Source organism: Paracoccidioides brasiliensis (genome assembly GCF_000150735.1).
Source record: "Paracoccidioides brasiliensis Pb18 unplaced genomic scaffold supercont2.1, whole genome shotgun sequence".
NCBI classification, from domain to species: domain Eukaryota; kingdom Fungi; phylum Ascomycota; class Eurotiomycetes; order Onygenales; family Ajellomycetaceae; genus Paracoccidioides; species Paracoccidioides brasiliensis.
The window spans coordinates 3,870,492-3,884,897 of record NW_011371358.1 but is presented as its reverse complement, the minus strand read 5'-3'; the positions used below and the strand labels follow the sequence as shown (position 1 = coordinate 3,884,897).

General features: G+C 45.3%; 3 protein-coding genes across 3 annotated transcripts; all 3 read left to right on the top strand.

Annotated features, from left to right (window-relative positions):
- Window positions 1-395: 395 nt before the first annotated feature.
- On the top strand, window positions 396-1,740 carry PADG_01177 (uncharacterized protein; the record flags this gene model as incomplete). The annotated part of the gene is made up of 3 exons (XM_010757852.1): window positions 396-800; window positions 897-1,316; window positions 1,417-1,740. 3 exons carry the CDS (start codon window positions 396-398, stop codon window positions 1,738-1,740), a joined length of 1,149 nt encoding a protein of 382 aa, XP_010756154.1.
- A 3,149-nt stretch (window positions 1,741-4,889) lies between these two features.
- On the top strand, window positions 4,890-6,264 carry PADG_01174 (uncharacterized protein; the record flags this gene model as incomplete). Its single annotated transcript, XM_010758335.1, has 4 exons — window positions 4,890-5,017; window positions 5,112-5,160; window positions 5,223-5,379; window positions 5,492-6,264. 4 exons carry the CDS (start codon window positions 4,890-4,892, stop codon window positions 6,262-6,264), a joined length of 1,107 nt encoding a protein of 368 aa, XP_010756637.1.
- A 3,874-nt stretch (window positions 6,265-10,138) lies between these two features.
- PADG_01173 (uncharacterized protein) lies at window positions 10,139-13,996 on the top strand (the record flags this gene model as incomplete). Its single annotated transcript, XM_010757851.1, has 2 exons — window positions 10,139-10,513; window positions 10,628-13,996. 2 exons carry the CDS (start codon window positions 10,139-10,141, stop codon window positions 13,994-13,996), a joined length of 3,744 nt encoding a protein of 1,247 aa, XP_010756153.1.
- Between the last annotated feature and the right edge of the window lie 410 nt (window positions 13,997-14,406).

The following is a 14,406-nucleotide window of genomic DNA, read 5'->3' as shown; positions in this document are numbered from 1 at the left end:
GTAGCCTTGGGAAAGTGAGCACCTTCTCTGCGTTGAACCTGTGCTAATTAGGTCCTCTTCCTGCAACAAAACTCGTTCCGTGACATAAAGCGGAAGATAGAGAAATTGGCAGGCCTTTTGTTGACCACTATCACATGGGTATATAGGTCGTCAAGAGGCTTTTCTTCTCCCCGCTCCGAAACGTACCAGGGCCTTTTCTCGCAAAGATTACTAACGGATGGCTCTTATATGTAAGCCTTAGAGGCCATCGAGCGAAGACGATTCACAAGCTGCACCAGAAGTATGGACCAGTGGTACAGATTGGGCCAACAGAACTTAGTTTCTCTAGCATGGAAAGCATAGAAACAATCTATGGAACAGGAACTCGGTTCCTCAAAGCAACAATTTATACAACCATGGGCCGTTTGGGTGTTTTCAACACACAGGATCCAGTAGCTCACAAGGAGCGGCGGAGGTTATTGAACCACGCTTTTTCACAACACCATGTCAATGGTATGGAGCCAGCTTTTCAAAATTCGGTGCGGAAGCTGGTAGCCAGGATAGAGCAGCAGAAAGGAAAGGCTTTGGACGTAAAACATTGGTTCAAGATGTACACACTGGATAACGCGGGCGAAGCTTTCCTCGGAACATCCTTTGGAGGGCTAGATTCGGACGAGTCACCACAATATGTGAAAGATTTTGATTTGTTTTTGATTTCGTGGACTTTTAAAGTAACTTTTCCGATGCTCTCTTGGTTGCTGCAGAGAATACCCCACCCAAAGATTCAGTTTATCTTTGGCACAGACCTTCGAATATATCAGGTTGGTTTGCAATCAGCCCGATTAGTCTCTTTCCTTTGGTTCGACTCCGTCATTTGTATATAAGTGACTGACTTGCGGTTTCTGCTGTTCTAATAGTATGGAATCGATCGTTTTAACGAATACATCCAGACATATGGACGTGCGTCACAAAGAAAAGATCTTTTAACCAAGATGATTGGCCGTAGAGAAAACGATCCGGATGCCTTAGCTGACAGTGAGGTTGCTGTGGAAATCAGTAACCTTGGCTTTGCGGCCACGGATACCCTGGGGACCGCTCTGGTGTACCTTTTCTGGGAGCTCGCTCGGAATCCGGCCCTAGCGAAAGGACTTCGCTCCGAGCTTGCTGAAATTCCGCTAGTAGATGGGGTAATGCAACATCATAGGGTATCGAGTCTCCCCTTCCTAGACGCTCTTATAATGGAGGTATTACGAGCCTACCCACCTCTGCCAGCTGGACTCCCAAGGGAGCCCTCTGTGCATGGGTTGAGCATAGACGGCGTCTACATCCCTCAAGGTGTGAGTAGATATATATACAAATTTCCGCAGATATTCTCTCCTTTTCTTCGATCCGCGGCCTGTTAACTATGATCCTTACTGATATATATGACGAGCTTAGACCGTTGTTTCAACGAATACGTGGACCACGCATCACAACCCAGATTATTTCCCGGACCCTGACAAGTTCGACCCGACCCGTTGGCTTGGAGGTAATGTGTCCGATGGGATGAAGAAACTCTGGATGCCATTTTCCAAGGGCCCACGGAATTGCATGGGACAGGCCATGGGGCTGTTTGAAATGAAGATATTAGTCGCGACATTGATCAAGCAGTTTAACATCAGCGTTGACGATGCGATGAGTGATGACGGAATGGATGTTATGGATTATTTTGTTCTCATCCCCAAGGGGGGTAAATGTCTTCTCAAATTCACATCGGTTTAAATAAGTGGGATACGATAAGCAAGTGATGAGTGGGAAGATTTCCCAAGCTGCGTCGTTTAAATAAGGTTCAGAGAGAGGAAGGTTTCACATTCTTCCAGAGTAAACTGACCTAGTTAGTGACCTTGGCAAGTTTGCCTGGCTGCTATTAGTTAAGTCACCATACCAAACTGACTAACTAGTTAGTTAACTAATAGTTAACATCGTTCAGCAATAATTGGCGGGTAGCTAAAAGTTAGCTATTATTTCAATCCATCAGTGGCACATTTGAGAGCAAGCGGCGTAGTTAACCATTCTCTTAAATCAATCTTCTTACTAGCTTTTGCTGTGTAGTTATATATCGCTTCCAGGATAGTTTCCCCTTAATTAACTCTCAATAACGTATAATTAAAGGATATTTACAGACATAATTTAAATTGGGACAAATTGAACTAACATATAACAATACATATAAATACAAATAAATGACTGGTATTAATAAGTCTGATTAGTATAGTTAATATAAGCATAAAATAGAGATGCATCCATCTTTCTCTAATTGGGGTTATCCAATGATAAAAGAGATCTCTGATACTGAAAATAATAAGAGCACTGAATGAATGAAAGCAATTACCTTGATTTATAAGATGAAACACTAAAGTGGATTGAAGTATCATATGAGAAATTTGAGTACCAGATTACGTTGTGACTAGCAGTGATCTTAATCAAGCTCCTCAAAGTCCTTGTTTAGGTAATAAGGTCTTCAGTGGTGAAGTGTGGACAGCTTATCCAGCGACAGAAACGTCAATTCAATTCCCAGACTTTTGGGGGAGAATGCTTATTTTGAGGACACATTTATTTGTCTTGATTCATTGACTGCCGTAATTCACCTATCTCCCTTGTTATTCCTTAGGTCAGTTTCACGCCAATCACCATCAACAAGAATGTTTTGCGCCTTCAAATTACCATGAGTGAATACAACCCCATAATGATGCTGTGAAAGGGTCTTCGCAAGTACTAGGGCGTCCATATATATTCCGTCACGGAGTTGAACCCATGAGATGAAACCGGAGAAATAAGGTGCTCGAAGAATTGGGTCTGATTTATGAAAGATCCCATTATATGATCAGGAACCCGTGAACTTTGTAGAGGCGTTCCAATCAGGGAGTAGATAGATTCCTGGCTTGGTAGAAGCCATAAACGCATAGAACTCATACACATTTTTCAAGTTCCTCCAACAATGGTTCCTCAGAGTCACTCTATAACTCATCATTTCGATTTTTCAAAAGGCGCCCCGGGCAGTCGAGTCATCAAAATCGAGATTCACTTGTCGAATGAAAGCCATTAGATGTTCCCCACAATTTAAAACCTTAGAGGCAGGCATCCCAGCAGCCTCTGCCATTTGCATGGACACAACTTCTTCAATACTGGTCCGGTCTGTTCATTTCATCACAAGTCCAAAGGCAACTGTATGATATTAGCTTTGAAAGGGACCTGAAACCAGTAGCAATACCACTGAAAAAAGTAGTGTAGTGACTTGTACAAGATGTCCCATGCTATCCTGACGGCTCTGCCTGGGACACGAGGCACAGTTGGCGTTGCCTTCAAGATCGTGAAAGTTATTGGACGGGGTCAAGTAAAGTCCGGTTGTAAAATATGTGGGATCATTGATGGATATATATGCACATGGAAGTCATCTTGGGAGTGGATGTACGGGAGTAGGTTGAGGGGTTGTTTGAGTTGGATGTTATCCCGAGAGGTTAGTTACCGGCTCCAGCCCTGTGTCCCAATTCTGGGGGCACGATGTGTAGTTATGCGATTTCGTAGTATCGACAAAGTAGTCTGGAAATGGCACGTGCAGTACACATTGAGTGAGACCATGGTCAATAATTAATAGAAAAAATATGCTACGCTCAACCTTCTCCGATTAGTTAACTATTGGCTTGAACAGGCGCGTCAGGTGCAGCAAAGTTGATAACTACCTTGTTGGTCAGGCTTCCCTGCTACTCAACACCTTGTGGAACTCTGCTCCATATCAACCATGGATAATATAATACCCCTGGACCCTGAATAATGTTACGCAAACGACTGTTTTTACCTCCGATCACCTACCTGCAACGGATCCATGGAATAACTCCCGAAGTTGTTACCTTTGGTTGGGGAGTTAATGTTGGAGCCTAGGCTTCCTATTACGGACTAGCGCACCGCAGAGTAATAGCATTCCCCGAGATAGGCTACCAATACGGAGGAACAACCAACTTGAGACGTCCCGCTGTTAACACCAAAACTGGGGCAATCCGGATCACATGACACCATTTTCAACCCCCAATTGACCTTAAGTTCTTCGACAATATCGTCGCTATCAAACGGTCCTTCATAGGGAACCGGAACCTTCATTCCCAGCAATGAATACTAGCAATCAAGGGCGTAAGTTTCAGGTCCATGATCTAGTTAGTCATATCGCTGATCCCTCGTGAAATACTTTATCTCTACCCCTCCGCGGATTTTCCCCTCATTTTTCCAAGGCACCACTGATTTGGGTAACTAGGACCCATACGACGTGCCGTATATGCCGAGCCATTGGAGACCTCGGAGCTGAGCCCCACGAAATGGTAACAGATTGCCGCTTCTCGGCCTGTCTGTTGTTTCTCAATAGAAACATTTCTAAAGATATTTGAATGAAGAACCAGCTAGATGGATGGTCATCCAAATATCTTCAGTCTCATTTTCATTTTGATATATGCTGACATTCTGTCAACTTTTCTCATCGCGAATGGAGTCCTCAGATATGTTTTCATTGCATTGGCTAGTATCATGGGCGCCACCATGTTAAATAGCGTTATCGCTGCGTGTGTAGGAGAGACAGTCTCCGTTATATCGAGATACCCCTCAAAGCGGGGATGTGGCGCTAGAAACGAAATACAGCTCCTACTTGAATCCGACGAACCTAGGTACTTCTTCACTCATGGAGCATATGCACCATGTGGACCTTCAAACTAGGATACAGTTTTTGGTTGCCACAGGTTAGGGAAGGCTTCTGTACTTTATATAACTATCTCAACGTCGCAAAAATTCTTTACCATGGTCTACCACTATCAATTCCAGCTCCAAAGACCACAGTAACATTCTTGCATTATAGAATATATCTACAAAGGAAATTTGGAACAGCAGCCATGGGGGAATTAGTCGAAATCCCAAAACAGGCGAAAGCCATCATCTATGACAACCCCGGAACTATCTCAACCAAAGTCGTGACTGTGGATGTGCCTGAACCAGGTCCTGGAGAAGTCCTTATAAATCTGTATGCCAGGGATCTCATTTTTTGTCCCCCTGTATATCCCATCTCACTTTGAGCAAGAACTGTCTGATACTGATATATATTGTTTGATGAATAGGACTCACTCAGGGGTATGTCACTCAGATTATGGAATTATGACAAATAGTGTATGCCACACCGCATGTCCATCATTTTGCTTGGAGATGTTTTTACTCACTCAACCTTTCAGTGGAAGAATCTCCCGTACCCGACGCAGCCCGGGCAGGTTGGTGGTCATGAAGGTGTTGGAAAAGTCGTCAAGCTTGGCACAGGCACAGAGAGGTCTGGTATAAAGCTTGGAGATCGTGTGGGCGTCAAATGGGTCTCATTCGCTTGTGGTAGTTGCGGTATGTCTTCTTTTTAACCACGCATACATGATGATTACTTGTAATTACACATACCAAAAATCGGCATTCCAAATAGGCACACAACTTTACTAATCTCAATTAATCTGTATAGAACCTTGTTGTTCTGGAGTAGATGCAGCGTGTTTGGAGAGTAGAGTTTCCGGATATTACACCCCAGGCACGTTTCAGCAATATATTTTGGGCCCCGCAAACTACGTCACTCCGATTCCAGACTCCCTTTCCTCAGACGCGGCTGCCCCTTTTCTTTGTGCTGGAGTAACTGTCTACTCTGCCCTTAAACGCAGTCGTGCTCAACCAGGAAACTGGGTCATCATTTCAGGTGCGGGAGGAGGGTTGGGTCATATTGCCATCCAGCTCGCCAGTCGGGGCCTGGGACACCGTGTCATCGGGATCGATCACGGTAGCAAGAAAGATATTGTTCTCGAATCTGGCGCGGAACATTTTATAGATATCACGCAGTTCACTGATAACGGGCCGAAAGGTGGAAAATTGGCTGAACATGTCAAATCCCTCACAGGAGGCCTAGGAGCACATGCAATCATTGTCTGCACATCCTCAAATGCTGCGTATGAGCAGGCTGTATACCTGTTACGCGTGAGCGGTGTTCTAGTCTGTGTTGGTATACCAGAGAACGAGCTGAAACCCATTGCGTCGTCGTTTCCTGCCACCCTTATCTCGAAGCAGATTTCCATCGTTGGATCTGCAGTCGGAACTAAGCGGGAGTCAATTGAGACTTTGGAATTTGCATCGCGAGGAATTGTCAAGGTGCATTTCCGCACGGAGAAGATGGATGCACTTACAAGTGTGTTTGAGGAGATGGAAAGGGGCGGTCTTAAGGGGAGAGTTGTTATTGACTTGTCTTAATCGAGGACTTGAGAGATTTAATTAACCAGGTTTTAAGAAGATGTGGCATATTTCCCTGTTTGTTCTGGTAAGGTGGACCTCAGGAATTAGTCGTTCTCCAACACTCATGTGTATAATCTATGAGTAACGGATGATAGTAGCACTTTTCTTCTACTCTGTATTTAAGTTGCTGGATGTGAGCATGAGCAAATGGTATTTACCACAATTTAATGAAACAGTGCATAGGTCATATAGGACCAGAAAGAAAGCAATCTTTGTAAACCTAAAAAGCCTTTTGGAACCTGTCCAAAGGTGCCAGGAAATCTAACTGACAGAGCCAGTGACAGATAACCACATTTCAATTACTAGTCAGGGATACAGTCTCAATAAACACAGTGAATCTAAAACTGCAGGTTTCAAGAAGGGGCATATTAGGTGATTGGCAGCACGCAAAAACTATCATGTAACTATGGAACCTGTGAACTCAAAAACAATACTGAGGTTTGAGGAGGGAAATGATTAAAATAAATAGGGGTAACAACAAAAGAATAAAGAATTAAAATATCTTAGGTAGGTGAGACCAGCTTCACAGTACACAAATATCAGCAGAAACACAGGAGAGAATTTTGAAGGAAAAAGCAAATGAATTGTTTCCATGCCTCCTCTTCCCACTCACTTAAAGTATAACTTGATGATACCATTCTTAACCTGTTCCCCGGAGTAATGAAATTGTGCTTCCCACCAGTATGCAATCCCCATTTACAACAGGAACAGGAGAGGAGTGAAGTGACTTGATGAGGAAAATAGCTGGCTTGTTGTAAGTGAGTGAATGATGAAAAGAACCAAACCCAGAATGACAAATAAGGGATTGCCTTCTACAAAGCCCTTTTATCAAAGAAAGGGGAAGAAAGAGAAAAGAAAAGAAAAGAAAAGAAAATGAATATTTCTCCCTGCAAAATGTGTAAAACATTCATTCACTTGAATAAAAGAAAGATCATTGTCAACATTACAGCAGATGAAATTCAAGGAATCTGATATATATATATAAAAAAAAAAAAAAAAAAAAAAAAAAAAAAAAGAACACCCCATCTGAACCTGTTCAGTCAAGGATCTACCTTTGGCAGTTAATTTTGGATGGTCAGAAATAGCCCTACTTGAGCAAATGATTTCTCTTGAGAAGCGAGTTAACTGGGTGAACAGTTAAATGATGGAAATTGTGTTAAATAGCAGCTTGATTAGTTAACGTAGTCCGACACCTAACCGATCACGACACCTAACCGATCAAATTTTCATCCTTATTTGACAATTTTTTAAATTGAGCAACAACCACGAGAGATTTTATATAGAAATTATATAGATTAGATCCTTAGGTCTGTTGGCACTGCCTAATAGTGTGTCCGGGTGTATTACACTTGCTGCAGGTGGGAGGTCTTCGCTTTCTACCTTCCGGATTTGGATCCTCCATCCAAACCTCCGTACGTTCAGGAGGCTCCAGAGGCTTAGCCATCCTAGCTAGAGCTTCTTGAGCCGTAAGGATTCCTTCCTTAGCTATATAGAAACGTGATTTCTCTCTCTTACGCTTCTGCTTAGCATTGGCAGCTCTCAGCTCCATGACTTCCTTGGTCAGTAAAGCAACATTATGCATGGCCGTATGACATCCCTTCACTAGTTGATCAAGAGCCTGATTTGTAGGACTAGAGAGAATTTCCGTACGGCGTTTGATTCTGCTGCTCTGCCGCTCCAACTGAGTCACATTGCGAGGGGTCTTGGGGGTCCAGGAGGATTGAGATCCGTGAGATCCGTGAGCTGACCCCGGGGGGGTAGGAGTATGAAATTGAGTATGTAGGCGAGTAAGAACCTCATCTGGATTGTATGGCACTAGGCCTGTGGCTTTGAATCCGTTCTTTATAGTTATATCCTTCATAGCCTCCTGTCTAGCTGTTGTATAGCTGGCTAGAAAGTCCTCCTTGTCAATATAACTGATTCCTAGTCTCACGCTTTGTTCCACCCTCTTGCCGTACGCTCTCTTTAATGGTGAAAAGCAGCTCACATCTAGTGGCTGTAATAAATGAGAGGAGTGTGGAGGCATATATAATGATATAATGCCGTGATCCAGACAGAATTTATCAAATCTGGCCGTGGCATGACTGCCATGCCCATCCAACACAAGCAGTCTATATCTGCCCTTCGTACAAGCTTTAGTAGCTCCGTTAAAGACCTTCCGCAGCCAATCAAGGCTAAGAGCGTCCGTGGTCCATCCCTTCTCACTAACGCCAATTGTCCAATCCTTTGGCAGCTGCTTGTACCAGGAGGCTTGATGAAGCTTGCCCTTAAAGATAATCATAGGAGGTAGAGCCCAGCCCGTAGCGTTAACTGCCTCGATCACAGTTGCCCATTCTCTATTCCCTGGCTGTAAAAGAGATGGCCTGCCAGCTCTCTCAGCTCTAGTAACCACCCAGGATGTTGAAATAACCCCCATTGTAAAGCCAATCTCATCAAAGTTATAGATATCCTCTGAAGTAATTCCATACTTCTTTATCGTACGATCCATCAGGGTAAACCATTCGTATATGATCTTTGAATCCTCGCATTGAGCTCGCTGATAGTCGTACTTGCGTGAGAACTTCGTCTTTAGTTCAGAATGCCGTTGTATAAATCTTTCTACCCATCTTCCTCCCACGGTAGTTGTAGTAGTGGATTCTCGCGCCTCAAGTAGTAGATTAGCCATTTCTCGTACGGTCGCGATCCGGGGAGGCTGTCCTCTCTCATCCATAGAGAGTATCCATTGAACTAGAGATTCCTCTTCAGTAGAGGTCAGCTTTCGATTTTTTAGTTGAGCATTCGTGTACGTGGTTCCACCGCGTAGTCTATCGTAAAGCGTAGTATAAGGAAGCTCGTACGTCTTAGCAGCAACGCGAATAGATGAAATTTGCTTAGTTTCATAATCTTTAATAGCTAATAAGAGCCTGGCTTCTTGATTAGAAGGTTCTTTGCTAGGTGTGGCTGTCATATTGAATGATTTAATAGAGTGGGTGATTGGGACGAAAATTTGATCGGTTAGGTGTCGTGATCGGTTAGGTGTCGGACTACGTTAACTAGTTAACTATGTCTAATAACTAACACAGAAGGATGGATATCAAAAAACAAAACCCATGAATACAAAGATCAGACCGGTTGTACTTAGTCCTTGCGAACATTGGAACTTGACATCTCCTAATTAAGAGTTAATAAAAGTCCTCAGGTTCTCATCGTCGCCTCGCCTCCACTCAGGTTCGGCATCTCTTGCATCTCTGCTATTTGGATCAGCTGGCAGCAGGCTGAGCACTTGTGTTGCAGCTTAATTAGTTAGCTAGTTAACTACCTGCTAGTTAACTAACACCTGGTAACTAGTTAACTAATTGGCGCGCTCTGTTTCTGGCGAGAAAGCCCTCCCCTTTCCGCCCTGCCACCCGAGTCCGAACTCCGTCCGCTAACTAGTCTAAGAAACAAATTAACAATGCCTAAATAGGCAATATTTCATCTCATCTTAGAGCGGTTCATACGGAATACTCCTGTGGTCTGTTGCTTTCCGTTCCCAGTTAACCTGATGCTCACTTATTCCCTTAGTTAAGTTAGGTGGGTAGTTGGCTGGATGTGTTCTGACTTGATCCTCAACCTCTCACCGTCACAGCAAGTCTCCAAATAGGCTCCTGTGCCACCGCATTTCTGGATGCCCATTCCGTGCCTGAAGGAAGGGCGCTCGGAGGTCGCAAACAAGAATAGAATCTTGGTTACCACGGGTTCGTTCCATGGTACTGCTCTGCGGTTACAGCCGTCAGCGGTCCCTTGGATCCTCTCAACTAATTTCAGTAGGCTCTAGTCTGTCTGCCTAAGCTAAATCTCCTCGTCTCCAGAAATGTATGGCTCTAAGTCACCCCATATTCCGCCTTTCTATTCTCCCATCTCTGTGGTCCCACCGCAACCCGAGTGGCAGCAGCCTCCAGCCCAGCAGGCGCATGGTCCACAATGGCCTTCGGACCATGTTCCTCCTCTTCCGCCTCCCCCTCCCCCGCCGCTTCCGGCAGTGTCGCAACCGGGCGCATCTTCGTATCATCCGGGAACATATGGCCCCATGCCAGGAGCTTCGCCATCGCTTGATCAAGGTGCCCACACAGGATTCCCTCCGATGGGAGATACATCAGCCTGGGGCGTTCGCTTTAACCAACGCCAGAGCTACCAGCACCCTCAGTCAAACCCTCATGGAGGGCAATGCGCCGCTCCCCCCCTGCCGGTACGTCTAGTAAGCCAATTTAAAAGAAAGAGGAAGAATGGGAGATCGAAAGAAAAACAAAAAAAAAATATATTATTATTATTAATAATTCAAATACTGATCGGTAACTTTAAGCCTCGCCCATCAAGTGCGATTGATCACTCGCAATCGCAATCCCCCGCGCACCCTGCTCCATGGCTCACCCCCACAACTCCTCCGCCCCAGCCAGGTCAACAGTTTTACTCGCAAAACCAAATAATGAGTATGACCGATGCTCACCCTTATTTCCCTCAGCAGCAGCAGCAGCAACAGCCCTGGCAAGTCTTTCAGGATCCCAACTTCCCAAGCAACTCACAAAATCCCCCTCCCCCACCCCCTATACCTACAGCATACCAAGTAGAACAACAGCAAAACCCTCAAAGCTGGGTGTCTCAACCAACTTATTCCGATCAGCCGTCCACACACCATTATGACCTTCCGCAACAGCAACTCCAGAATGAGACAGCGACGGGCCCTCCTGTGTTGGCTCAGTATGGTATTACAGGGGACGGAATGCACTGCCGGCCCCAGAGTTCTCCACCAGCAAATTCACCACCTACTTCATTTTCAGTTATCCCCCAATCGCCCCCTGTTGCGCCAACGGCCTCAGCACTAGGAATTGGTGGCCCATCTGATTGGGAACACTTTTCTGGCCCACAAGAAGAGATTGACGACACCGAAGCCTTTAATTTCAAGACTGAAATGCCTCCCAAAAGTGCCAATACTTTTGAGCTTCCTTCAGATAGACCCCCATGGACCCATAGTGAACAGAGTAAGCCAACTTACAACGAACTCACAGCTAGTCCACAGAGCTACGCCGTAATAGAGCCCACCCGAAACCCATCTCTCAGTCCATCAATTAGTCCCAATAATTCGGTGAGGGGAGAGCCCAATAATAAATCTGTTCTATCCGATCGAGCTGATAGTATTGCCTCTTCTACAATTTCGGCTGATGGCTCTACGATCATTGATGGGGTTATCCAGGCATGGTCTAACACAGTGCCGTCCGAAATACCATCGCTTAATGCTACGCAAGCCAAAGATAGCCCGCTGAAGTCATCGTCGCCTATCCCGAAACCACCTCCCATCCCCTCCCTCCCAGCTCCCCGAACTCAGACTCCAGAGCCTGAGGGCACTCATTCCACCACCCCAAAACCAGAGCAGTTAACGCCTAAAGCTGAAATAAAGGTTGTTGATCCAAATGAGGATCTTGACCCTTGGTATAAATCTTCTTTAGGCCGATATATTACCATGCTCCGAAAGGAAATGGCCGCGGAATCGGACGAAGAAAGGTTCAAAATTTTTACCTATTTTCTCAACAAGGAAACTAAATTGCGTGAGATTCTTTACGGTGTAGAAGATACGACAAGCACGATTACTGTCAAGCCCATGACGAGCCTCTCGATCAGAAGGCAATCGTTAGCCATGTCCGGGCTAAACACTACTAGGCTAAACGTCCCACCGGAGGAAAGAGATGACGTTCTGGCCTACAGTCCAGGAGGGAGGCCCATTCTTGCCTCCGCTCTGTCTACGCACAACCAGCTGGAGAGGGTCTCTTCCGGAGACGGTCTCCATAGATCAGCATCTCACCCAACTCCACCCTTACAAACTCGCATTCGGCAAAGTAGCCTGGGCTCACAAGAAAATTTCAGCGCTGTTTCTTCCCGGAACCACATGTCAGGTCTTCCGCGATCAGTATCTGTTCCTCCCGGAGCAGGCCAAGCAGCTTCTCAGAATCAAGATGTGACCCCACTTGTAATCCAACCTACAACGCCGGTCTACACCCCTTTCCGATACAAAGAAGGGCCGCAAAGGGGCTCAGGGCCGTTGTCGTTTGACCGACCTGCATACCAGGCTTATTCTGCTTTGCGGCAGGCATCTGTTGCTGTTGGCCGAACACTTGCTCGTGCGGCTGCTATCTCTTCTCTCGGGACAGATTCCGGTAAATCTCCATCGGTGGGAAAGGCTGAGCACGAGGAGACATTTATTGGACTGATTAGAGAGAAAAGTGTTGCATATCGTGGCCAACATAGGGTTACCGACTCTCTTACAAAGGCCTCTTTGTCAGATACTTCATTGGGGGGCAACAAGAGCACAATATTTGATTCTCTACAAGCCTTAGTTCCTCGATCATTTCCTAATCCAGCCGAAAATCCACATGTCATTGAACTCCGCAAAGAATTAGAATCTATTCAGGACGATTTCGCTTTCATCCAGGAGTCTATAGATGAATGGGATGAGCAGGCACGCATTAAACGCCCTGAACTTGATAATCAGCGTCGAGCTAGGCAAGAGGAATCAGAGCACCATATCGATAGTCTTTTCAATGACAAGGAAATCGGATATTCTGACATTAACGTGTTGGAAGATGAGTTTAGGCAAACAGAAGCGCAACGACAGCTCACTGAGGAAAGAAAGGAGTTCGAAACTTTTGTTAATGGTATTTTCAATCCCATAGACCGCCAGTTGAAAGAAGATATTTGCAAGCTCCAAGCTCAATATGATCGTGCTATTAACTTGCTGAATGCGAAAACTCCAGCGAGTGACCTCTTACCTGTTTCGCCTAAAATAACGAAATATGAGCTTTCGCACATCATGAGGATTGCTGTGGAGTTATTCCAAAAATTGGAGGTTCGATACGATAAACAAGCGGTAGCGTCTTTGGAACGAGAGCGACGCCGGAAGAAAGCCGAACGCAGATATTATGTTTTCCTTGGAGAGACGTCATTGCTCAAGCAGCTCGATAAAGATTTTGATATGATGGAGAAAACAAGTGTTCTCAACGCCGCCAGAGAAAAAGACAATCGTGCAAATACACTAATGGACTCGTTCGACGATGCCAGCATGTGTGGGCTTGGAGAAAACCAAAGCCTTTTGGACGATATTGCTGGAAATGTAAAAAGGCTTGACGCACGATACCTCAATAACCTGGGGAACATACCCCCAGAAACAGAACAGACAATGAACTCGGCCTTGGACTTTGTCAAATATCTCAGCACAGACTCTCAATCTATCCTTCAGAGTTTTGGTATAGCCGACCGGGCTCTTAACAACGCAGACTATGACGTTTCCGTCTCGGAAGCCCGCGTCGCTAATGCAGAGCCAGATATCTTCCATCGCCTCGAAGAGGAGAAAAAGAAAGAAGACGTTAAAATCCACGACGACCTTCACACGCGACTCGACAGCGTGAAAATGGGCCACGAGGCGATAATGGCTAACATCCGTGGGGCCCTGAGCTGCATGAGGAGAATAGGGTTTGGACAGCATTCGTCAAATTCGAATGGGGATGTTTGGGCGGAGCCACAGCCCCCACCTGCGGCGCCTACTTTTGAAGTACCCCCACCAGTCCCGTTAAAAACACCGGCATTTGTTAACCCTCTGGTAGTTGAAAATGAGCAGCAGCATCGGCACCGGAAAGCGCTGGAAGATGCCAAAATAAGGAATGCCGCGAAAGGATTCGCGTGAAGATTTATTTGGATCTCTTCATTGTTTCCATTTGACCACATTCCGGCTGGCGGTTATCTTCATGGACTAATAATACACCCTTTCTTTCTGTCCTCAAATATGAAGTGGAGGTTTTCATCCATCCACTACATTACCGTCCGATCTTCTTTTTACGTTTTCTGTTCTCTTTGTTGCTTTCATTCCCGCCGGGATGTAAATAACTTTAGCAGGACCTGTCTTTATATCTCAACGGTTTCTTTCTGAACGGTATTTTTTTCTCGTGTGTGTGTGTGTGTGTGTGTGGCATCTAGGCTTCTGATTTGTACGACTTCTTTTTGTGTACTTTTTGCCTGATACTCCTCAGGCCCTTTTGCATTTGTTTCACCCCTTTAACTATTATTTAGCATTTGTTTTACTTTTGTATCAAGGCC